We start from the raw sequence: 25,736 nt of genomic DNA, 5'->3' as shown, positions 1-25,736 counted from the left end.
CGCATTGTGCAGACCAACTCTGCTTCCGTAACGTAGATGCGAGTATGGATGCACAAAAAGCGGGAAAAGCGGATAAATCAGTCATAAAGCACGCAACAGAAGTGTAGGGCCGAGGTGACAGGGCTCTCAGAGGAATGCTAAGGTGAGCGATTGCAGCTGTAGAATACCCAGATTTCACCTTACGGTAGTATCGATTCTTTCTCGTTGTTTTATTTGAGCGAATATGAAAAAGGAGGTGCTAAATTGTTATAGTATATTTGGCCTAGCTTTCCAAGACACACAAACGCCTTAATTGTGTAACAGTGTTAGCGAAAAGAAAATAGCCTGGTTTGTTTCTCTAAGAATTGGTAACAGTTCTCACCTGTGGTGCTGGAAGAACCTGTGCCTTCTCCGGCAGCGCCACCGTAGCCTGAAACGGAAACAAAATATGAAATTGTCTGTATGCTGGGCACATTTAGCATCATAATACATGCCAATTAACGAGTGTATATTGAAGTCCAAAGCCGAGTGAAAGAAATTATTACAAATTTCGGATTTTGAGACGCCTAAGACGCGGCTAACAAAATTTGAAGACTAGTAAATATGCCAAAATATATTTAGGAAATCAAGGAAAGCTATAAAAGGTGTACAGAATTGTGGGTTGCAGCAATAGTGCTTGCGATGAGAGATAAAAAGAAATAGCAGTCTAGTTTGACATAGGCGGTATTTCGCGAAAGCCTATCTCATGTGCATCATCAACAAGAAAATAACATTTCATGCGCACTATTCGTAAAAACAAAGGTACTTAACAAAATTTCTGCGTGCGACTTTCGATCTGCGCCGGCAATAGCCTGTACACAATGTTCATACGTGTTTTTTATGGAAGAAAATATAATGAGTGATTTCTAAGCGGTGGCAGCCGAACTCACCGGAGCTACTCGTAGATCCCGAGGCTCCTCCACCGTAGCCTGGAACCATGAAGTTGAAAGAAGTTTTTAGCTACAGATTTGGCACGAGTTCGTCGAGTGTACGTGAATTCAGGTATTTGGGAAAAGTGAATCAGCGCCCAAATATCTGAGCTTTTAATTTGCCTCTTTGATTCCGAAGGACGCAAATGGGTTTGCGTAAGCACAGGACGTAGGCGAAATAATCGGGAAAACTTGCCATAGTGATTGTCGTAAAATGAATGTGGTTGTGAAGGCTGAACTCGACGCCGACTGCGCCAGAGGAATAACCTTCTGATTCTCTGGTTGAGGAAATATACGAAATAGGCATGGTGTTCAAACACTCCTATATATTTAGACGTTATATTTAAAGCATGATGCTGCTAAATCATCCTCCTCCCCATCAGCCTATTTTATGTCCATTGCAGAACTGAAGGCCTCCCCCTGCGATCTCAAATTACCCCTGTCCTGCGCTCACCGATTCCAACTAGCACCCGCAAAATTTCCTGATTTCGTCGAACCAGCTAGCCTTTTGCAGGCCTCTTCTGCGCTTCCCTTGTCTTGGTACCCATTTGTAACCCTAGTGGTCCAACGGTTATCTAATCTGCGCACTACATGCCCTGCCCAGCGCCATTTTTTTCTCTTAATGCCAATTAGAATATCGTCTATACCCTCTTGCTCTCTGATCCCCCAAACCGCCCTCTTTCCGTCTCTTAAAGTTATGCCTAGCATTCTTCGTTCCATCGCTCTTTGCGCGGTCCTTATCTTGTTCTCAAGCGTCTTTGACAGTCTACAAGGCTCGGACCCATATCTCAGGACCGGTGAAATGCATTGTTTGTATACATACCTTTTCAATGATAACGGTAAGCTTTTGGTCAGGAGCTGACAATGTCTGCCGTATGCGATCCAACGCACTTTTATTCTTCTATGAATTTCTTTCTCATGATATCCTAATGCTGCTAAATATCATAATGCTGAAACTTATATTAGAATGGTAACCTTGTTTTCTTCCCAGATACAATTTTTTTTTTAAGTTTTTACGTCCTTCCCATGACGGCAAGTTGAGTGCGTATTCAGACACAACCATCATATTTCTTAGTTCTCGTAATGGCGCAATGCCAGAAAATAACTGGTGCCTTTTGCTGAACACGGAGGGAGGCATATGAGCCGCTCGCGTCATCCCGTTGTACCACAGAATGAACAGTGCGCGACATTTATCGGTAGTCAAGCGTAAGCTGCTCGAATGGTCCTTTCGATTTGACTTCATTCGTTGGTAATAGCGGGCCTAGCTCTCTAGTAACGCAGTCTGGCCTTAACAGCTCTACTTGAAATGAAGCCTCAAGGCAAAAGCTGGACTGTTCAAGTTGCCTCCGATTTCGTGACAGTTGTTCGATATTAGCACTTAAGATAACTGGCTGAAGCAACCAGTAAGAGCTATTGTTGCCGAACTAACAACGCTCTACTCCACAACAATGACAACATGGCCAATATGCAAGTGTGGCAGCCGTATACCCACTTGAAGTGCCAGTCACGCCCGTGAGTGTTCCACTACCGGTGGTGCTCCCACTGCCGCTGATGGAACCGTATCCGGAACCTATAACCAGAAAAGAGAAAGGTGGTGTAGCTTGAAATATTGCATTTTAAATGTAGAGGAGCAAAACGAGAACACGGTGAAAGCAGGAGCCGTATGCCTCATGCTTTCACCTTTGTTACGTTTCGCCTACGACGCGCGGTTTAGCCGGCGCGGCTGCAACAAAGCGGCAGACATTTTGGCCCATTCGGCGCCGCCGCTACGCCTCCCCGCCAAGCGCGTCCAGGCGTGTTCCGATGCCACGTGTCTTCATGTGCGTGTGTGAGTGTATGTGCATATTGGTGCCCACGCTTGTCGAAGCGCGGCAGCCGGGGAGAGGAGCTCCCAACAACTGTGAAGCGAGGGGGTCCGACCGGCGCCGACACGACAGTGTGAGCCACCTTCTCCTCCCCATTGTGCCCGACCGGCGCCGACACGACAGTGTGAGCCACCTTCTCCTCCCCATTGTGCCCGATCGGCGCCGACACGACAGTATGAGCCACCTTCTCCTCCCCATTGTGCCCGAACGGCGCCGGCACGACGGCTGCGCCACCTTATCCCATTGTGCCCGAGCGGCACAGTCACGTGCTCGTCTATAGAGGGGTTCCTTCTTGCCCTCAACTGCGAGAGTATAAAAGCAGCTGCCCCCGGACGCCAAAAGAGGGCTCCGATTTCTTCTGTTGAGTAACGTGCTCTCCCGTCTCTCCACTTCGGTCAACCTGACCGCCAACTCTTTGCGATGTTAGAATAAACAAGTTGTTTTGTTGTTACCAGTCGACTCATGCTTTGCCGGGACCTTCGGATGCTTCCAGTTGCACCCCAGGCCGCCAGGCCAACGCTACCCTTGGGGCTTGCGACCCAGGTGCAACAACGGGCGTCAGCGCCGAGTTCCCAACAACTCGTGCCAGCGGCGCGATTAAAACAACTGTCTGCCAGCGGTGAGATCGCGACAACGGAGGCCAGCAGCGAAGAGATGCAGTTGACTGTATGCTGAGCAGCTCAACGACGATCCGGGAGCAGTGCAACGAGCCCTGTGTGATGACTGGTTGCCTGCAGCGGAACGACTGCGCGGAATTCTTGGCTGCGAGGTTTGGTGAGTGCGGGACTTTCTTCTTCTGAGCTTTGCCAGGCTTTTGTTAGTGTCAGAAACAGAGCTGGTAATTGTGGTTGTCGTTGCTGCCGGGTTAGTTTGCGGCAAGACAATAGTAGGCAGTAGAGAAAGCAGCATTCAGAGCAGCCATGGATTTGAAGTCGTTGCGCAAACCGAAATTGCTGGAGCTTGCAAGAGAGTTGGGTGTGGATGTCTCAGACAAACTCAGAAAGCCAGAACTGCTAAAGGCTATTCTTGAGTTAGAAGCTGAGGATGACGAGCTGTCGGAAGCTCGTCATCCTCAGCCAGACAGGAGCGCGAACTTAAAGAGCAGAAAGAAAAAGAAGAGCGCGAACACGCTTTGGAAATGAAGCGTCTCGAGGTAGAGATGGAACGCGCTCGTAATGGAAGTCAGGCACACGGTGCAGGAGAACGCGTATTGCTCAAAATGACTGACCTGATGCGGCCGTTTAAGCTTGGAGAGGACATTGGTTTGTTCCTGGTTAACTTTGAGCGAACGTGCGAGAAGCAGGGGTTCTCTCGGGAAACGTGGCCACAGCGCTTGCTCACTTTGTTACCCGGCGAGGCGGCCGCTGTAGTCGCTCGCTTGAATAGAGAGGAGGCAGAGGATTTCGACAAAGTGAAATCGAGTCTGCTAAAGAAGTACAGGCTGTCAGCGGAGGCGTTCCGTCGGAAGTTTCGGGAAAATGAGAAAGGCAAAAGTGAGTCATATACAGAGTTTGCGTACAGGCTTATGTCAAACATGCAGGAGTGGCTCAAAGAAGAGAAAGCGTTTGGTGACCACGATAAAGTTCTGCAGTGCTTCGGGCTGGAACAGTTTTATAGTCGGTTACCTGAGAACGTGCGGTACTGGGTCTTGGATAGGCCAGACGTTTGTACGGTGGCTAAAGCCGCTGAGCTAGCCGAGGAGTTTGTGACGCGTCGGGCTCGCGGAGCTAAGGACGGTCAAGAGGGTGAATTTGGCTCGAAGTTTGAGAGGCCTAAGTTCACACCCATGAGAGCAAAGGGGAACACACGTAGTGCGGATGCGAGTGAAAGCAGTGCGACCGAACCTAAGGAGACCGCGGCAGCCGAAGCCAAACGCAGAAAGCGGTTCGAGACGAGGCAAGCGCGCATTTGTTATACGTGCCAGAAGCCGGGTCACTTTTCGGCGCAGTGTCCGGAAACAAAACCAAAAGTTGTGTTTTTGTCAATATGCAGCACTGACGAGAACATGAAGCTTCTCGAGCCTTACATGCGAGACCTCCTCGTGAACGGGAAAGAGTGCCGAGTGCTTCGCGATTCCGCAGCTACAATGGATGTAGTTCACCCGTCTTACGTAGAACCCCATATGTTCACGGGCGAGTGCGCATGGATCAAGCAAGTCGTGGAAGCTCATAGCGTGTGTCTGCCCGTAGCAAAAGTGCTTATTGAAGGACCTTTCGGAGCGCTTGAGACGGAGGCGGCAGTGTCATCTATGCTGCCCCCCCAGTACCCGTACCTATTTTCGAACAGGTCCGATCACCTCCTGCGCGAGAAGGGGCTTTTGTTTGGTGAGGCTAGCGTTCAGGCCTTAACCAGATCGAAGGTTCGGGAGCTCGCTGCAAAGGCGGTAGTTGCGGGGCCGACGTTATCAAACAATGAAAAAGGGTCAGAGGCGCAGCAAGCCGATATTCAGAGCATGCCCGAACTGAATAAAATTGAGTCTGTAACGTTAAAGGCACCAGATACTGGAGAGGAAATTCCCGATGCGGGAAAGTTAGAAGAGCTATCTGCAGATTTGCTCATCGCGCCTACGTCAGATGGACTTAATAGGTTGCTAAAAGTCAGCCGGTCGGCTTTGATAGCCGAGCAAAAGAAGGATGGCAGCCTAGAAAACATACTGTTACTGTTACTGCTGCAATGTCAAGGAAGGTATCGCCAAGAAAAATGCTCGCTTTGTGGAAAGAGGTGGGGTCCTGTACCGGAAGTATCTAGACCGCAGGGGAGTGGAGTTCGATCAGCTGATCGTGCCTCAATGCTATCGTCAGGATCTGTTGCGCTTGTCGCATGGGGGTTCGTGGTCCGGACACCTAGGAGTTAAGAAAACTAAGGACCGTCTCTTGCAAGAGTACTATTGGCCAGGGTGTTTTCGGGACGCACACCACTTCGTGAGGTCATGTGACACCTGTCAGCGGGTGGGCAAACCAGGGGACAAATCGAGGGCGCCGTTGAAGTTGGTACCTATAATTACGGAGCCTTTTAGACGGCTCGTTATTGATACAGTGGGACCTCTGCCGGTAACAGCCACGGGGTACAGACACATTTTGACTGTAATCTGCCCAGCGACAAAGTTCCCTGAAGCAGTGCCGCTTAAAGAACTCAGCTCAGTTGAGATAGTCAATGCACTACTGTCCATATTTGCGCGAGTTGGTTTTCCTGCGGAAATCCAATCAGATCAGGGCACAGTGTTTACTAGCGCTTTGACGACAACTTTTCTCGAAAGGTGTGGGGTAAAGCTGTTACACAGCTCAGTGTACCACCCACAGTCGAATTCCGTTGAGAAGCTCCACTCCGTCATGAAGCGCGTGTTGAGAGCCTTGTGTTTTGAACATCAAACTGACTGGGAGCTGTGTCTGCCTGGGGTGATGTTTGCTTTACGGACCGCGCCGCATGCGGCTACGGGGTTTTCGCCAGCTGAGCTGGTGCACGGTCGCTCGCTGCGATCTCCGCTTCGCATGCTTCAAGAATCGTGGGAAGGCAGGGGCGACGACCCAGTCGTGGTGGAGTACGTGCTTAAGCTCCTCGAACGCTTAAGAAGGGCACAGGAGTTGTCAGGTGAAGCAATGGCAAAGGCCCAGCAGAGGGCCAAGGTTTATTATGATCGGACCGCCAGGGCCCGTCGTTTTGAGGTGGGCGATGAGGTCATGTTATTGCGCACATCGCTAAACAACAAACTAGACGTGCAGTGGGAGGGCCCAGCACGAATTGTCCAGAAACTGTCGGACGTTAACTACGTGGTGAGTCTGCCAGGAAAGCGGAAAGCACAGCAAGTTTACCACTGTAATCTGCTCAAACCTTATAGACAAAGGGAAGCAGTGGTGTGCATGATGGTAAACGTTCCTGAAGAGCTTCCGGTCGAGCTTCCGGGACTAGGCTCAGTGACGAACAGGGAAGACACCGATCAAGTCATTAGTGACTTAGTCAGTGGATCACCGCTGTCGCCTGAGCAGAAAACCGAACTACACCAGCTCTTACAAGAGTTTCAAGGTCTGTTCTCTGAGAGGCCTGGTAGGACTTCTGTACTTACTCATGATATAGAACTTACCTCCCCAGAGCCAGTACGATCCAAGGCGTATCGGGTGTCACCCCGCCAGAGCGATATTATGGAGGCTGAGGTAAAGAAAATGCTACAGCTCGGTGTTATTGAGGCAGGTGAGAGTGATTATACCTCCCCTTTGATTTTAGTTGAGGTACCGGGCAAGGAACCTCGTCCTTGCGTCGACTACCGCAGGCTTAATTCCATCACTAAGGATCAAATTTATCCGATCCCTAACATCGAGGAGCGCCTTGAGAAAGTTAGTAGCGCTCAGTTTATTTCCACCCTAGATCTTGTCAGGGGTTATTGGCAGGTTCCACTTACAGAAGAGGCTAGTAGGTATGCGGCGTTCATTTCACCAATGGGAACATTCCTTCCTAAAGTGTTGAGTTTTGGTTTAAAGAACGCGCCATACTGTTTTTCAAGCCTCATGGATAAAGTGTTGCGGGGACAGCAAGAATTCGCTTTACCGTATTTAGACGACGTAGCGATATTCTCCGCATCCTGGTCTGAGCATATGGCACACTTGCGGGCAGTGCTAACCCGCCTGCGCGAAGCGGGCTTGACAATCAAGGCTCCCAAGTGCCAGTTAGCACAGGCCGAGGTTGTCTACCTCGGTCACGTGATTGGTCAGGGTCGTCGCCGCCCCTCTGAAATAAAGGTGGCCGCTGTGCGAGACTTCCCGCAACCGCGCACGAAGACCGATATTCGGTCGTTCTTAGGTGTCGCCGGCTACTATCAGAGGTACATCCCCAGGTACTCTGATATCGCGGCTCCCCTGACGGATGCTCTAAGAAAAACAGAGCCCCAAACAGTCGTATGGGACGAGACAAAGGAAAGAGCTTTTAGCGCCCTAAAGAGCGCCCTAACAAGCCAGCCTGTGCTACGATCGCCAGACTACACAAAAGGGTTCGTAGTTCAGTGCGATGCTAGTGAGCGAGGCATGGGCGTTGTACTGTGCCAACGGGAAAATGGAGAAGTAGAACACCCCGTCCTGTATGCTAGTCGTAAGCTGACCCGTCGTGAGCAGGCGTATAGCGCCACCGAGAAAGAGTGTGCGTGTCTCGTGTGGGCCGTTCAGAAATTGTCATGCTATCTAGCCGGCTCGAGGTTTATCATTGAGACGGATCACTGCCCTCTCCAATGGCTGTAGACCATCTCTCCCAAAAATGGCCGCCTCCTGCGCTGGAGCCTCGCTTTGCAACAATATTCCTTTGAGGTGCGTTACAAAAAGGGAAGTCTCAACGGTAACGCCGATGGCTTAAGTCGAAGCCCCTTACGTAGGAATCAGCCTCAAAATTGTTTGTTACTGATGTTTTTCTTCCTGAGGCAGGATTTTTAACGTATTGTTTTTGTGTAGTGTTTCAAAGTGATGATATGCTTTCTAGTGCAATTTTCCAATTTGTGGACGCGTTCTGAGTGCTGCTAGAGTACTGTAAGGAACTAGGCATAGGTATAAAAGGGGAACGAGCCTGGCAGGGCTTAGTGAGGGTTGTGCCGTGCTTGCTGACTGAGCGGTTGAGTTTCAGCGTAGTTCTAACGCTTGCCGGGAACGAGAACAAAAATGTGAACTCTCCCGAAGTCACTTTGCAGTGTCCTGTGCGAACCTGAACGAGAGAACGAGGCCTTCTCTGTGCGCTGCGCTCAAGAAACGTCGAGGGACGCCCGACTTCGGTTATGAGCATCGTCGAGCGACATCCCTCCGGACAGCGGATGCAGTCCCCTGACCATCGGGATCTCCTTCCCCCGGCGGGGCGGTCTGTTACGTTTCGCCTACGACGCGCGGTTTAGCCGGCGCGGCTGCAACAAAGCGGCAGACATTTTGGCCCATTCGGCGCCGCCGCTACGCCTCCCCGCCAAGCGCGTCCAGGCACGTTCCGATGCCACGTGGGTGAGTGTATGTGCATATTGGTGCCCACGCTTGTCGAAGCGTGGCAGCCGGGTAGAGGAGCTCCCAACAACTGTGAAGCGAGGGGGTCCGACCGGCGCCGACACGACAGTGTGAGCCACCTTCTCCTCCCCATTGTGCCCGACCGGCGCCGACACGACAGTGTGAGCCACCTTCTCCTCCCCATTGTGCCCGACCGGCGCCGACACGACAGTATGAGCCACCTTCTCCTCCCCATTGTGCCCGAACGGCGCCGGCACGACGGCTGCGCCACCTTATCCCATTGTTCCCGAGCGGCACAGTCACGTGCTCGTCTATAGAGGGGTTCCTTCTTGCCCTCAACTGCGAGAGTATAAAAGCAGCTGCCCCCGGACGCCAAAAGAGGGCTCCGATTTCTTCTGTTGAGTAACGTGCTCTCCCGTCTCTCTACTTCGGTCAACCTGACCGCCAACTCTTTGCGATGTTAGAATAAACAAGTTGTTTTGTTGTTACCAGTCGACTCATGCTTTGCCGGGACCTTCGGATGCTTCCAGTTGTACCCCAGGCCGCCAGGCCAACGCTACCCTTGGGGCTTGCGACCCAGGTGCAACAACGGGCGTCAGCGCCGAGTTCCCAACAACTCGTGCCAGCGGCGCGATTACAACACCTTGTTCGCGTTTTGCTCATCGTTTTCAATATCCATCGTTCGCCTTCCCCCTGTCTTCCCTGGATTTTAAGAGTAGGTCATTCAAGGTGTAAGGTTTGTTCCGTGTACTACCCACCGTAAGATGGTTGCGTTCCGCGCTGCGTCTGTTGCGAAAAGCATTAGCTAGTGGAGAAAAAACCAGTCTGCAGTCTGCGCAAAAGGAAAAAACAGTGACCGGGATAGCAATATAGTAGACAGCGAGACGAAGTGAGGATAGTAGTTTTATCGGCCGTATAAACTTTCGAATGTTCGGTTATTAACTAAACTAACAACCATGGTGTCGCGTATGCAACAGCAAACATGGACACAGGTCGCTCGATGACCGCGCACACTTGCTGTCAAAACGCTGGAGAGAGATAACATGGCAGCAGCTGCGAGGGAATCGACCTTCGTGCTGCCTCTCGCCTTAACGCGACCTAAGTGGCGAGACCACAGCGCACACGAAGCTATCAGCTCACGGCGCACTCTGTCTCCGTCGCAGATGTCTTTCAAATTGGGCCCCGCGCAGTAGCTCACGCGCACCAGCACCGGAGTCTAAACGCCACCCGTTAACCTTACTTAACTTCATCGCTGTGTACTTTGAACGTTTTTCTGAAGCGTCTGAAACGTTTTTACCTCCCTCAGTTTTTGTGCTTCTCTTCTTGATCTTTCTGTCTCCCTTTCCGCAGTGCAGGATAGCAAACTGGATACTTACCTGCCTGTTAACCTGCTCGTCTTTCGCGTATCTCCTGAGTTCTCTCCTCTTAAAAGTGCGAACATATTATAATCATGGTAATACACGAAGTATCTGATCAATATTATGGCCCGTTTCCGTTACATGATTTCCCCTGTTTCTACAGATGGACAAATGTCACCCATGAACTGTGTGCCTTAGTTAAAATAGAAGGAAATGAAGACCTCTTCATCAAAAGAAGTGTGTTCTTAGTATTCCTTGTTTCTGAGGCCAATTCCCAACAGACTAGCGTGTACGGACCAAGTGAAGTTTCTTGTTACGTGTGGCTCTCATATTGAGAGGTATAATGGGAGTAATAATCATGTTTTTTTCTGGGCATGTCAGCATGCACAGTCGCACATCAAGACTTAACTTTTTATACTTTTGCTAACCTTGTCAGGTAATCTTTAACATTCAATGTAGATCTAACCCATACAAGTAATGTCTCCGATTTTTCTGAAAGATTTCAATTATCAGCATCAAATCAGTTTCTATCGCTATCGTATTTCTTGAAAACTCAACTCATTCAGTTTGTCTTTCGAGAAGTACTTACTGTAACTGATGACCGTACACTGCATTATTTAATTTGGCATCGAAGCCACAGAGCCGGCAAATTGACACTAGGTGGAGCGGGCAGATTTGACCGATTTTCGAAGAAAAAAATTATTAGAACTCTGTAAATTGAGCTCATTGGTTACTTTAAAAGACCATCTATTCCTTTATTAAGGGCAAACAGTTTCTAATTCGGAGCTCACCGTAATCAGATCTTGTGATTTCAATAAGAATTAAATTAGGGTGTGGGGTTTTACGTTCCAAAACCGCGAAATTAATATAATCGACGCCATTGTGGGGGGACTCCGATAAAAGTTTGACCACCCGTGGATCTTCTTTTTGATGTACATTTTCCCCGTATATGTAAGGCTAAATTTTTAAGTAGCCCTTTTTTGTGGGTACTTCGCAACCCTAGTTACCATCCAAGCCGTATTGCTCTCGTGGAGGACAACATCCACTTCATATTTGAGCTCGAAGATGCGAAAGCTTCAGCTCACAGCGGATGCACACTAGTTGTGCCGTTTTTTGCCACTCACTCCTAAAGTAATACACTCGACCAGGATGCTTTTGAGGCATAACTAATAAGAAATAATACGGTGAGGAAGTGCTGTTTAAAGCGGAAGCTTGATTACGCTTTTGTACACAGAAAGGATGAACTTAGAAAACACAATTCATAGTGTTGAACCGCGGTCGAAACAAAACAAAAATAAAAACGGGATACACCAGATCAAATGAGTGGTCGGGCCGTATGTCCCGAGCGGCACTAGGAATATGAGATGCGACTTTGTGGGCTCCGAATTTAACTTCATCGCTTCAGATTCTTTCAGTGCTCGGAAAGCGCGGAACACAAGTGTCTCTTGCACTCTGCCCCCCCTCCCACCTCCCCCCCCCTACCTTCTCCCCCCTAGGAATGAGTCTACAAGCACAGAGAACTGAAATGTAGAGCTCGTGCTCTTCGGGACAACGCCGTACGCACTGAGTCATCGCAGTGCGTCCAAATGGAATTGTAAAGCACAGACAGCTTTCGAGATATGGAAAGAAGAAAGTTCTGTAGTATCCGACTCCTGCGTTGACGATGAGGACAACTGGGTTATCGTTGGTGTAACGAAAAATGAAAGGGAACATCGGTGCGTAAATACAGCTGACGGCATCGTCACACAGGGAACATTCAGGTGTATCAAGTAAGTAAACAGCTGAAGTAATCGTGATTGTTCACTGAGAATGCTTAACAAATATTGTTGGTGTTGCCACGTAAACCAAACGAAGTGGGTCGCAGCACGTGTGGCTCGCACCCACAGTTATCCCTGAAAACGATGCGACCGGTGCATCGTAGCATACAAACCTAGCTATATCAAAATTTCAGAATAAGAAACAGGCTAGAGAAGAAGCTATGAAAATGGCACAATGCGTCGGTGAACAGAAAATGACAGGTTTAGCTTTGCGCAACAGTGTATGGCTGAGAGACAAAGCGGGTGCAGCTGTAACTCTAGTTGGCACTAAAAGGAACAGTTGGGCAGGTAGTGTAAAGCAAAGAACACATATAGAGTGCCAAAACGAGTGCCGAATGCAGTCAAACGCGGTCGAGTATAGCAATAGATTAGGTGATGGTGATCTCATTAAGAAATTCGGTGATATGTATGATGGAGTCGAATGGCGCCAGAGAGCGGCAAATGGAGATCACTGGGGAGAGGCTTTCACTATGTTGTCCACATAGAAAAGGTACATGATGATGACGATGCGTATGGTGTTGAGATTGATTTCAGAGTTTTAGTACGCACCTACCGAATATTTCAAACCTACGTTCATTAAGACACCTAATTTTTCTTTGCATTTATGAAGCGGCGCTAGATCCATCACCGGTACTACCTGACGCCCCCCACCCTGATCCACCAGCACCGCCAGTGCCGTTAGTGCCGCCAAAGCCGCTTGTTCAATAGGCTTTAAAAATATATAGATAGACAAATGAATACTTCATCGCACACGCTCTAAAGAAGGCTTCTTAGGTAAAGCACTTTGGTTGTCTCAACTGGAACGAAAAAAAAAAACTGAGCCGCAAAAGTAGCGTGAACACATAGTATTGATTATAATAAGAAGAGGTCTGACTGGTGCAATTACGTGACACAGGCGCGAAACATATTCATAGTTTTTGAGGGAAGCTAGAGGCTTCGACGGCGGTTCTTGGGGGGCGTTCGTAGTGGCACACTGGAAATTTCGGCATGCCATCAAAGGGGGGGGGGGGGCACAAAAGTAATATTTTCGTTTCTTTTGTTACCAATAGCGCCGAATTTATTCATTGAGTATGCGACCTTTCATTTGCAGTTCTCGAGCAATGTTCATTATAGAACGTACTGGCAATATGCGCTACGTTAAAGGTGTGGCGTCCGCACTCACCTGAACCACCCGATGTGCCCGACACTGATCCGCCTGTGATGCTCGCACTGCCGTAGCCACCAGCGCCGTAGCCTGGTTCAAGAAAAATAAAAGCGGACCTGTTGTCACATACCGATGACATAAATGCGTGCTTTTTATCGCTCACCGTATAGGCACGGAAGAGTCATGAAGGTGCGGGATTTTATTAGTGGAGAAGGAGAGGAAACTGACACCAGCAGTATCGGTAAGTTAGAGAATCGTGGGTTTAGGTGACAACAATCGATACGCACGAGAAATTGCTACGGCCCTTTCTGACGAAGTTCATTCCATCAAGTGTGTATACCTTGTTCAGAATGAGAAACAAATTGACCTTAGTTTTGGTAGTGTCAGAAAATGTTGATGTCATGACTGATTTTAACATACGGGATTTAGTAGCATCTCGGAACGCTTCTTCTTGAAGCATTATTTATTCAATTCAGTTCAGTCCAGTTTATTAATTTAAAGGTCTCCTGCAGGGGCTCTACATAAGTCGTGTATTTTTATAAAATCGCCAAGTCATAAATAAATATGGTCGGTTACAAATTCTGTGAACGAGGAACGCTCGCACTAAGAGTAAGGGCGTTCCTTTAAAAAAGCAGGCAGCTGGCATTAAGGAGACCAAACAGATAGCCAAACCTTACGCATTGTGCAGACCAACTCTGCTTCCGTAACATAGATGTTAGTATGGATGTACGCAAAGCAGGAAAAGTGGATAAATTAGTCATAAAGCACGCAACAGAATTGCGCATTCAGGTGACAGGGCTCCCAGAGGAAAGCTGAGGTGAGCGATTGCAGCTATAGAGAACCCGGATTTCACCTTACGGTAGTATTTATCATTTTTCGTTGTTGGTGTTACTATTATTTTAGCATATGTGGCCTAAATTTGCCGGACAAACATAAACGCCTTAACTATAACAATGTTAGTAGGAAGAAAACACCGGGTTCTGTTTCTCTAACCACTGGTAACGGTTCTTACCTGTGCTGCTTGAAGAACCTGTGGCCTCTCCGGCAGAGCTGCCATAGCCTGAAAGGGAAACTAAATATGAAAATGTCTGCATGCTGCGCTCATTTAGCGCCATAATACACGTCAGTTAAGGAGTGCAAGTTGAAATCGAAAGCCGAGCGAGAGAAGGAAATAAAAAATTCGAATTATGAGAAGCCCAGAAGGGGCTAAGAAAATTTGAAGAAAACTAGTAAATATTACATAAAAATGTTTTTTGGAAATCAAGAAAAGCTATAAAAGGTGTACAGAATTTTGGGTTGTCGCGACAGCGCCTTTGTTGAGCAATAAACAGAAAGAGCAGTTCAGTTTGACATGGGCGATGTTTCACGAAAGGCTATATGGCATGTGCATCATCAACAACAATAAGAACTATTTCATGTTCCCTATTTCTAAAAAGAAAGGTACTTAAGAAACTTCCACGAACGACTTTCGATCTTTTTCATACGTCTCTTTCATACGTCTTTCATTTTTCATAATTTTCATGCGTCGTTTTCTTGGAATGAAAAATCAGTCTTGACTTTTAAGCAGTGGCAGCGGTACTCACCGGAGGTACTCGTAGATCCCAAGGCTCCTACACCGTAGCCTGGAACACCAAAAAAGAAACAAAGAAAGAAATTTTTAGCGTCACATGTGGCATAGATTCTTCGAGTATACGCTCATTCAGTTATTTGGGAAAAGTCGATCAGCGCACAAATATCTGAGCTTTTGGTTTCCCGCTTTGATTCCGAAGAACGCACAAGGATTTGTGTAAGCACAGGACGTAGGCAAAATAATCGCGAGAACTTGCGATAGTGCTTGTCGTAAAATCAATGTAGATATGAAGGCTCAACACGACGCCGACTGCGGCAGAGCAATAACCATAAGATTCGCTGGTTGAGGAAATATACGAAAAAGGCATGATGTTGACACACTCGTATTTAGACGTATAATTTAAAGCATGTTGCTGATAAAGCACCATCATCATCGTCAGCCTATTTCATGCCCACTGCACGACGAAGGCCTCTCCGTGCGATCTCCAATTATCCCTGTCCTGCGCCAATCGATTCCAACTAGCAGCCGCAAGTTTCCTAATTTCGTCGCGCCATCTAGTCTTCTGCCGTCCCCTACTGCGTTTCTGTCCTCATCGTACCCATTCTGTCACCCTAATGCTCCGACGGTTATCTAATCTGCGCACTACGTGACATGCCCAGTGACATTTTTCTCTCCTAATGTGAATTACAATATCGTCTATATCCATTTGTTCTATGATCCAAACCGCTCTCTTTCTGTTTCTTAAAGTTATGCCTAGCATTCTGCGTTCCGTTGCTCTTTGCGCGGTCCTTATCTTGATCTGAAGCTTCTTTGTCCGTCTCCAAGTCTCTGCCCCATATGTCGGCACAGGAAAAATGCGCTGATTGTATACCTTCCTTTTAAATGGTAACGGTGAGCTTCCAGTGAGGAGCTGATAATGTCTGCCGTATGCGATCCAATCCATTCCTATTCTTCTATGAATTTGTCTCTCATGATATCCTAATGCTGCTAGATATCATAATGTTGAAACTCATATTTGAGCGCTAACTGCTTTTTCTTTCCAGATGCAATCTTTCTTTTTTAAAAAGGTTTTCATGTCCTTCTCATGACGGCAAGATCAGCGCGTATTCAGACAGAACAATCATGTTTCTTAGTTCTCGTAATGCCGCAATGGTAGAGAAGAACTGGTGCCTTTTGCTGAGCGTGGAGGGAGGCATTTAAGCAGCAAGCGTCTTCCAGTTGTACCACAGTGTGAACAACGTGCGAGATTTCTCGGTATTCCAGCTTAAGCTGCTCGAATGTTCCTTTCGAGTTGACTTCATTCGCTTGTAATTGCTGGCCCGGCTCTCTTGTAACGCTGTCTGGCTTCAACAGCTATACTTGGAATGAAGCCTCAAGGCAAAAACCAGACTTTTCAGCTTGCCTCCGATGTCGTGACGGTTGTTCGGTATTAGCATTTAAGATAACAGGCACAAACAACTTTTAAGGGCTATTCTTGCCGAACTAATGACGTTCTACTTGACTACAGCGGCAACACGGCTAATATGGAAGTGTGTGCTCGAAGTGTGTGGTACTCAAAGTGCCACTCATGCCCGTGAGTCTTCCATTACCCGTGGTGCTCGAGTTGCCGCTGATGCAACCGTATCTGGAACCTATAACCAGAAAAGAGAAAGATGGTGTAGCTTGAGATATTGCGTTTTAAAAGTAGGTCATTTAAGGTGGAAGGTTCGGTTCCGCGTACTACCCACCGCAATATGGTTGCTTTCCGCGCTAGGTCAGTTGCGGAAAGGATTAGCTCGTAGAGGAAAAAATAAAGTCTGCAGTCTCGCCCAAAAGGCAGAACATCGGTCGGGATAGCAAAATAGCAGACAGCTATACGAAGTGAGCGTATAAACTCGCGTATATCGACCGTATAAGCTTCCCAACGTTCGCTTACTAACTGAACTAACACCCATGACGTCACGTGTGCACCAGTAAACTTGAACACATGCCTCTCGATGACCGCGCACACTCGCTGTCAAAACACTGGAGTCAGAAAACATGGCAACCGCAGCGAGGGAATTGACCTTCGTTCTGCCACTGGCTTTTACTCGAGCTCAGCGGCGACAACACAGCGCACACGAAGCTATCAGCACACGGCGCACTTTGTCCCCGTCGCATATCGCTTTCAAGTTGGGCCCCGCGCGGTAGCCCACACGCACCAGCACCGGAGTAGTGCGCCGCTCATTAACTTCGCTTTACTTTATTGCTGTGTACTTTGAACGTTTTTCTTAACCGCTTTATGGGGGTGGAGTTGAATGTCGCGTGAACTGCTAAAGGAATAATGGCATGCTTGCAACAGCGTGATGTCTTTATTTCTTTTTGTACTTGCGACATAACAACGTGATTAGCACCAATTGAGACGGGGCAAATGCTATAGCATCCTGCTATAAAGCACGTGGTAGCCGGTTTAATTTCCGGCGGCCTCAGTGGCCGCGTTGCGACGGGGACTGATGGACATCTCGAACGTGGCGTGCCCTTAAGCCTGTGCATTGCTATGGGACGTTAAACCTGAAGCAATCCGCAACATTCCCGTTCTAATAACACGTTTGACAACGGGAAATATCATATGTGTGTTTATTATTGCAGACTACCTCCTCAAACGTACCCGCCTCCCTCCCAACCCCACCTCTCTGCTTCGGATACGGCTACAAACTGATACGTGTACGATCGCTAGACCGATTTTATTGTGATAGCAATTATAGGGGCTCTCGAGGCGTGCAGACGGCGTCACTGTGTTGTCACGGTGTTTTTAACGCATGTGCAGACTGTGGCTCAAGTAGCGAAGCGTCTCAGTCTATACGCAACGCCAAAAGCGGGTGGGCGCACCCTCGTGCTCAGATCAATTAGCTCTGCAGCGTAGCCAGCGCAGCCTTCTGCCTTCCGATGCTGGCACGAGCTTTGTGGGCACAAACAACAGTGTTACTGCCGTGCAACTGGGGATAGCACACAGTGGCACACATGGCTGTCTGAGCGAAATGGACGGAATGCACTTCAAGCTACAAATGATGATGGTTGCCTATCTTTCTCGTTTCGCGCACAACTCAGGTAACCAGCAGCATAGTAGTCATGAACAGCAGCTCACCGATATTTATGACAAAAAAAGCGATGAGTGCGCTTTAGCAGTTCCAGCGTAATTGTCTGAAACTTCTAGAAACATGGAGGAGTTTGAGAAGAATCATTTACTTTTGTTAGAAAATACACGGGCTCTGCTGATACTCTAGTTGACACTAATACAAAGGTTGGGTAATGAATAGGATAGATATAATGTAGCCAAACAACCTCTTAATCAATCGATATACGGTATAGCATGATAAAGGATTTGCTGGTGTCATGTCATTAGGAAATTCGCATGTATAGGATAGAGTCAACTGTTTCACGAGAGGGATGAGTGGGGATCACTGGGGTGAGGCCTTCACTATGCAGTGCACATGCGAAGGGCTGATAAGGGCTTCATGCCTGCTTCGATCAGACTGAATTTACGGCTTCTGTTGTCATGTCCACCTGTCCAATTATAAAATATAGATTTCAGAGCTGCATTACATGAATCATGTAATCATTGTTCGCATGGTAAGAGGGCTGCTATAGATCCACTCACCTGCACCACCCAAGGAAGCCAACCCTGATGTGCTAGTGCCGCCAGAGGCCCCGGTGCCATAGCCTTCAAGAGAAAAGAATAAAACGTTACCCCATATAGCATAAAGAACGCATCTTAATTATATAAATTTGGTCTACTCAACGGGAACATGAAAACTGTTTTAGCGAGAATACTGAGATCTTAAGTAACTGTAATAAGATTGGTTGTCACTCATGAAATTACATGACAGAAGGGAAACGCAATCGAGGACGGCAATAGACTATATGTGGGGTGATGAAATAAAGATTCGCTGGCGCAAATTGGAATCGGTTGGCGCAGCACAGGAGAAATTGGAGATCGGAGGAGGCCTTCGTCCTACAGTGGACTTAAAATAGGATGATGATGATGATGATGATGATGATGATGATGAGGAGGAGGAGGAGGAGGAGGAGGAGGAGGAGGAGGAAAGCGTGGACAATGGCGACAACTCTTGAGAGAAACCGGCGTGCATTGCGGGACAGGGACAACCTAGCGTGCCTAGTGTGACAAACAAGGCAAAAAAAATTAAAACAGCTTCGCTTGTTCTATTACTGTTAGTTGCGAATTCAGCCACTCAGTATACGAACCTTCATTTGCACCTAGACCTCCATGTCACACACACTGGCAAAATACGCTTATTTAGAAGGGCGGCATCCGCACTCACCTGAACCAGTCAAGGTGCCGGACACTGATCCTCCAATTCCGCCCGTACCGTCGAAGCCACCGGAGCCATAACCTGATGCAGTTAAAGAAAAAGTGGATCTGCTGGACACGTTGCTTAGATATAACTGCACTTTTTATGTACTGGTACCCTCGGAAGGAACTGAACAATCCTGAAATTGCACATTAATATAGGTATTTGAGAAATACCTATATGGTATGGTGAGGGAACAAACGCGCGTTAATGACATCTTAGTTGAAATCAAGAAAAAGAAATGGGCATGGGCAGGACATGTAATGAGGAGGGAAGATAACCGATGGTCATTAAGGGTTACGGACTGGATTCCAAGGCAAGGGAAGCGTAGCAAGGGGCGGCAGAAAGTTAGGTGGGCGGATGAGATTAAGAAGTTTGCAGGGACGACATGGCCACAATTAGTACATGACCGGGGTTGTTGGAGAAGTATGGGAGAGGCCTTTGCCCTGCAGTGGGCGTAACCAGACTGATGATGATGATGATTGTGATGATGATGATGACTTGAAAAATATAAACTGACGTGCTAGAAATGCCAGTAGGTGAGTAAATTGTAGGTCGTGCTGATAGCGCTTGACGCATGAGAACTGGCTATGGTCGCTGCTATTAAAGCGTATTCCACGACGTGTATAAATAAGCACAAAATAAAAAAGAAAGAAAATAAAAACTGCAGGATGTTGCAAGAAATGCACTGAAAATTTTGAAAGTTACAGTAAATGAGGTAATTAAAGGATTTTCCTTGTATTGCTTATGCCACAGAGGCATACATGTGAAAATAATTCGAAGTAGAAATTGGATAAGTAATTAAGCAAATTAAACTTAATGACTTCCACAGTAAACAAACAGTCGAATGATCGCCGTGGAAGAATTCAAAGCTATCATTCGAAGTGCCCCTAAGCATTTCTAGACTTGCAAAATTTAGACGCCCCTAATTATTACAGTGGAAGGAATTCTAACGAGTATCAAACAGAAAGGAAAACTGAGGTGTTGAAGAGCTTAAATGTTGCGCCCTTATTAGATGCCCGTGACTTGGGTGACTGCGTGCGCCTCACCCTCCTTATTATACTGTGATCTCGATATCCTCGGCTGACGGCAAAGCTTAAACATTCACGTCAATTCACGTCACATTCACGTCACTCATGTCATGCACTCGACAATAGCACGGAGCTGCAAATGAAGTTCCTTTGCAACTTTGTGATACAATATAAAGTATAACAATTTAGCACCGCGAAGACGCTGACGCAAGCAGAAAAGTGATCACGGTGACTGAGGGCGAGTAGTTTAAAGACCAACGACGCCAGCAAATCTTATTACGTGTATTAACTAGGCAAGAGAAAGGGTAAATGCATTTAACTGTACTTTAATTTTTTGCAGTGTTTCACAGTTGAAATATGTTCGGTTGAGAACAGCAATTGTAATAATACCTAAAGAATATTTGGAAACGTTTTTCAAATCTGTTTTAAAGCAAGGTGGTATGCTGTTCAAAACAAAACTAGCGCACCGACTGCGCCCCGTGGTATCGCTACCGCCTCCTTGAGTTCTCGTGTGGACCTCCGTGTTGTGTAGCTGTACTACCTTTGCAACAGTGCCATCGCCGAATTGGCGGATCCACTCCTTTCAGCACAAGAGATTGGAAGAAAACAGTGGACAAAAATGTAGGGCATTGGCGATATTTTTTCAAAAAAAGTCGTTTTTTTTTTATTTACGTGGCCTCTGTTTTCTGCAATACTAACCTGAGCTCCCCCACCCCTTCTTTTTTTAAAGATATACTGCTTTGGGGTATCATTGTTAACGCCTTTCACGGCGCGTTTGTTGCTCCGTTCGGCCACTGGGCACGAATGATGATCGTTAGCACATGAAATGTAGCGAAATTTATTGCTTTAAAACCCGCCCTTTGATTCCCTCTGCTTTCCCGAGACTCCAGTCCTCTGGAGTCTTGGTACATAAATTTTCTGCGCGACGGATGCACTTTCAGTATTATGTGTGTTGCTAGTTTCTTGCTTAATTGTAAGTAAGTAAGTGATTCATTTCCCATACACAACATACATTTGAATATGAACAGGTCTTGAGGAAAAACGCTGCGTCAGCAGCTTTACTAATTCCTAAAACCTGTTTCATGGCAGCAGCAGGGGGAACAACAGTGCATGTGGGAATGAAAACAATAAAGCAGAATAAGACGAACAAAATAACGCAAAAGAAACAAAACACAAGAAATTGATAAACTAAAGCAAGTTACTTAGCTTACATATTAAGAAATCAGCGGTAAGAAGAGAAAAGAAAAAAAAAACGACACTCAGATCAGTCATGCGTACTAACAACAGATGATGTTTCAAAAGTAATATTGTGATGTACAAGTACAAAGTATTAAGCATAAAATCAGTTCTAGCAGCAATATTAATTATACAGACTAGTTAACGAAGGCTATAAAACATCGAAATCATCTGCGATAAGTGTGTTAAACAGGACAGGCCATCAAGCCATTCCTTTACTGTTGTACTTAGTATGCCTCCCTTTAAGTCTGACATTCAACTAAAAGAAGAATTGTGATTGCGTTCGCATAAGTGACTTAGTTTTCAAATTTTCTCTATCAGGCACTGCTAAAGGATAAGATAGAAGCAGAAATGAACTTAGAATACGTTAGGTACGAGTGCCTCCAGCAACATGCCAGGTACGTGCAAACGCGGCAGCTATTCTCTGTAATTTGAATGAAGGGTTACTTGAGTAAATGTAGACCTAAGGCGGGCCTATCACTCTTCCTTAGGACTTCCACCAAAATCTCACGGGGCAAAAATAGTCAAGCGAAGGTGTATTTGCAAGTATTTACAAATTGCAGCAATGCTGGATACACATGATGGCTGCTCGAAACAGCTGCACGCTTGCTTTGCCAAATCGTCGTCTTTGTTCATAGGAATATTATGACCCGCTGCTCCATAACAATATTATTCGAGTGTGGAATCGATGTGCTTGTTCACAGGCGTTGTACAATTTATGTACACGTGTACATAACTCAAGGTTCAAGGCAGTGAATAACACAGATGCGCGGTGCAGTGGACTTTCAATGGTTTGGAGGGATGCCTTCGAGATGGGATAAAGCAACAATTTGTTGCCGGAGTAAAGGGAAGCAGGAGAGTAAGTATAGGTCCTGAGGAAAATTGGGAACAGCGGTGACAGCGCAAGTGGTATGAGTGGTATGGGGGTCGTGGTCATAACATGTGAAGACGCTGAATGCACCTGAACATTCAACGTAGACGCACAGGTTGATGAACAAAGCAAGTGCGCATGATCGTTGTTGCTTCTTAATATGATTTTACAATAACTCATTCAAAAATGCGGGCTTTCATTTCTATCCCATCAGCAAGCATTCCTATTATTGTGATCAATCATATGGACACTCCAGGCGCATTGCTGTCGTCGCTGTGAGGTTCCACATGAGTCAAAACGTGTGAGGATGAGCCGGCGAACGAGGAATGCGGTTGGATGCGTGCCCTCTCTTGTCCTGTGCGAGGCAGGGGGGTGAGGCGAGGGATGAGGGACGTTGCTCTCCGGGGGCTGCTATAGGGTGCCTCGATGTCCTCGTCGCCCGCCGCTCCGCACAGAATGGAGACAACCGCGCCGCCTACAACGGCGTTGGCCACGCGAATCGCGGATGCCGTAGTAGACGCCATTAGCAGAACCCGTAGGGACGCGTTGCCGGCGCTCGTGTGTCTTGAAAGCGGTCTGCGACGTGGCCAAAGTGCGCGCCTGCGCGGGCCTCGTCTTCAAAGCGAGCTCCAATATTTGCAGAGCGCGCGTAGTGTCGGTAGCTTCGTATGCGCTGTGCTTTCTTCATTTCGTTCGCGTTGAAGCGAGAGATGCATGAAGGTCAATCCACGTGCTGCTGCCGCGATTCCTCACTCCAGAATTTTGACAGCGAGTTTCCGCCCTCATCGAGTGAGATGTGTTCATATTTAACTGTGCGCGTGTGACGCCATGCTGGTTCATTTAGTTAAAACACGTTGGCGGGCTAGTTTGTTTGAATCTATGATAGAATGTGTAAGGGCGACTGAACAAGGACGTAGAAAAAACAGACACACACGCTGTCTCTGTGTGCGCACTGTCTCTGTGTGTCTGTTTCTTTCTACGTCCTCGTTGAGTCACGCTTACTTATTCTATCATTGTTAATTTCGTTAGGAAGCGAATGTTTACAAGTTTATACCTCCGATAAAGTTACTATCTTTATTTCTTACAGCTATCTACTAAATTACTATCGTAATCGATGCTTCGCCTTTCGGGAGGAACCGCGAATTTTTTTTAGTATATTGAAACTGTGTTCCTTAAAGCATGTGAATATGGTTGGCGCGCGTCCACACTCACCAAAACCTGAGACACCCGGCAGCCTTTCGCTATGCCCCCTAGAAAAACCGAAACCCGAAGGCGAAACAAGAAAAATAGTAGGCATGCTGCAAATGCTGCAATGAAAAATAATTGAAAGGGGTCCCAAGACACCTCTTCTTTTCTAGATTGTTATTTTGTTCGTTGTTTTCTGCTGGTATTCCCCTGCTGTCTTTTTATGTACGCGTGCGCCAGCGCTCAGAATTCAAGTTTGTTCCTGGGCATGGTAAATAAATGACTGATTGATTCATTCATTATTATTGTAATCTGACTTGAGAAATTCTGGTGGTCAAAGCTGGTGAGAACTTTAGATGGTCAGTGGTGGAGATCAGCCAGAGAAAAAGTATTCGAGAGAAAAAGCAAACCACAGAAAAGATGTGGACTGCATTGTCAGAGGCTTCTGTAGATTTACGAGATAAGAAGAAAGAGATAAGAAATAGCTAGCCAGCTCACATTCGCTAGCCATCTATTTGTCGCCAGTCTTATTGGAATGGGACGCCATTCGCTGCGGTGATAATTATAACAATCGCCATCATCCTCCTTCGCCCTCTAGCACGTCGTCATCCCAATTTTGAAAGACGTCTGTGGTTATGTTTTCTTTCTCTCATTAAAAGATTGATAGGGTGCATGCTCATTCTAGTCGATACCGCACGAAATTGTTCACCGTAGAAAAAAAAACGATTCTTTCTTTACTTTTAGAAAACGGTGGTATTCAAGTTCATACAAACCTCTACAATGAGTGGACAAATGGTTTAGCGACATTTATTTATTTGTAGTGACAATGATCCTTGGCCTAAATGGAGAAAGCGGTACTTACTTGAGCTTCCTAAGGCACCCGATCCAGCTCCAGCAGAGCCACCGTGAGCTGAAATGAAGAAGGCACATTTGATAGCGCGCGTTCAGGCATGCACGTTAACGGTGATGCTAGGACTCAATGGACATCTAGAAGTTGTAGCAGTACATAAATTAAATAAAGGTACTTCGTCGCTGAATATTATACTAGGAAGATTGCCTGATCACGGCCATTGGGAAACGCTAGCTATACGAAACTCGATTATGGTTGTTTACCTGCATGGTCTGAGCATGAAAAACGCTGGAACAAATAGGGGAATCGAGGTGAGAGGGAAACGTCCTGAAGGTAAAAAAAGTTTCGCCGTAAGACATACGACGTTTCTTTGCTTCGGAAAGCATAGAAACATCGTATTCGTGAAACAGAACCCAGGCTTCAAGCTACACAACCGACTTTCGTAAGTTAGCATTTTGAGCCGCGAATACGCCAAACGTAGGTGCCCCCTTCTCCCCTATGCGTTGAGCCCCAGTGGCGTCAACGCCTTTTTTTGGCGTTGATGTTCCCGCACACGCATTGATTAGGGCGAGCTCTCGGTACAAGTTGCCGCCTAAAGATAAAAAGACAGAATCATGATGCTTATTACGACCTAAAGGTGTGCATCTAAATGCAGGAAAGGGGAGTACCTTATCGGTAAACTTCATCACTTTCTGCTCGCTAGTAAATGTGGACCAAATGCACGGAGCGTTCCAACATTGAAAACATTTTTTCTAGCTCTCGCACGCGTATCGTCACCTACTCACCAAGCTACTCTCACGTAATCTGCTGAAACTACCTTTAGATAGAAGGCAGCACCAACGAAATAGATATATATTTCCTCTCTTTGGCGCTGTAACGTGTTCTCATGTACATTACAAACTAAGACGTGTATATCCCACAGCCCTAAACAAGGTTAAAGCGAATTTGAAGCATATATTTCAAGGCGCAAATGTTATGGCGATATTTATTTAACGGGGCTGGCAGTGTTTCTCGCCTTAAGCAGACATACCACTACTCACCTGAGCTGCCCCAGGTACTCGACCCTACTCCAGCCGAGGAACCGTGGCCTGAAATAGGAAAGATAATTTCGCTCTTCTTTACATATTCCGTGCGACTGAGAATCAGGGATACACCAAGCAGAAAGAAAGGCACAGGGGTCAACCAGGTAGGCATCCTGTTACCTTACACTGAATGCAAAAAAAAAAAAAATTGAAGGACGCTTAAGCTTCGCCTTTAAGAGTGGAACGCGGTATTATTCAACTATTCCTAACTGCTTCTCACGCTTCCCGGCAACTACTGCTTGTGTAATCGAAATCTTTACCGGCAAACGCTGGCAGCCAGCGCTATGCACGAAGGCGAGCTTTCTGGTACAAATGCGGCCTCTTGCGTGGGCCTTTCCCGGAGGTTGTGCACAGCCGTAACAAAAAATTACTTTATTTTCTTGTTTCTGTTATTGTTTCGCGCTTTTAGTATTTCCGTCTGGGAAGATTTAACAGAAAAGGCATGCCCGACGTCGGTGTTTTGTTTCATGACAATTATTTGTGGGCTGCCAT

General features: G+C 46.9%; 1 protein-coding gene across 48 annotated transcripts in view; it reads right to left on the bottom strand.

Annotated features, from left to right (window-relative positions):
• Window positions 1–25,736, bottom strand: part of LOC142588398 (uncharacterized) — a 139,653-nt gene that overhangs the window by 73,256 nt on the left and 40,661 nt on the right. For 38 of the 48 annotated variants that reach the window (XM_075700071.1, XM_075700088.1, XM_075700089.1 and 35 more), the window contains 10 exons: window positions 25,203–25,250; window positions 24,175–24,222; window positions 18,960–19,031; window positions 18,278–18,340; window positions 14,675–14,713; window positions 14,104–14,151; window positions 13,110–13,181; window positions 2,440–2,517; window positions 909–947; window positions 362–409 (listed from right to left, as the gene is read on the bottom strand). In XM_075700071.1, the coding sequence (XP_075556186.1) occupies window positions 362–409; window positions 909–947; window positions 2,440–2,517; window positions 13,110–13,181; window positions 14,104–14,151; window positions 14,675–14,713; window positions 18,278–18,340; window positions 18,960–19,031; window positions 24,175–24,222; window positions 25,203–25,250 (555 nt within the window). The remainder of the gene's footprint in view (window positions 1–361; window positions 410–908; window positions 948–2,439; window positions 2,518–13,109; window positions 13,182–14,103; window positions 14,152–14,674; window positions 14,714–18,277; window positions 18,341–18,959; window positions 19,032–24,174; window positions 24,223–25,202; window positions 25,251–25,736) is intronic. The other 10 variants (XM_075700070.1, XM_075700090.1, XM_075700085.1 and 7 more) reach the window with 8 other exon arrangements.

The sequence above is a fragment of the Dermacentor variabilis genome, chromosome 7, assembly GCF_050947875.1.
Source record: "Dermacentor variabilis isolate Ectoservices chromosome 7, ASM5094787v1, whole genome shotgun sequence".
Lineage (NCBI taxonomy): Eukaryota > Metazoa > Arthropoda > Arachnida > Ixodida > Ixodidae > Dermacentor > Dermacentor variabilis.
This window is presented reverse-complemented; position numbering and strand designations above follow the sequence as displayed.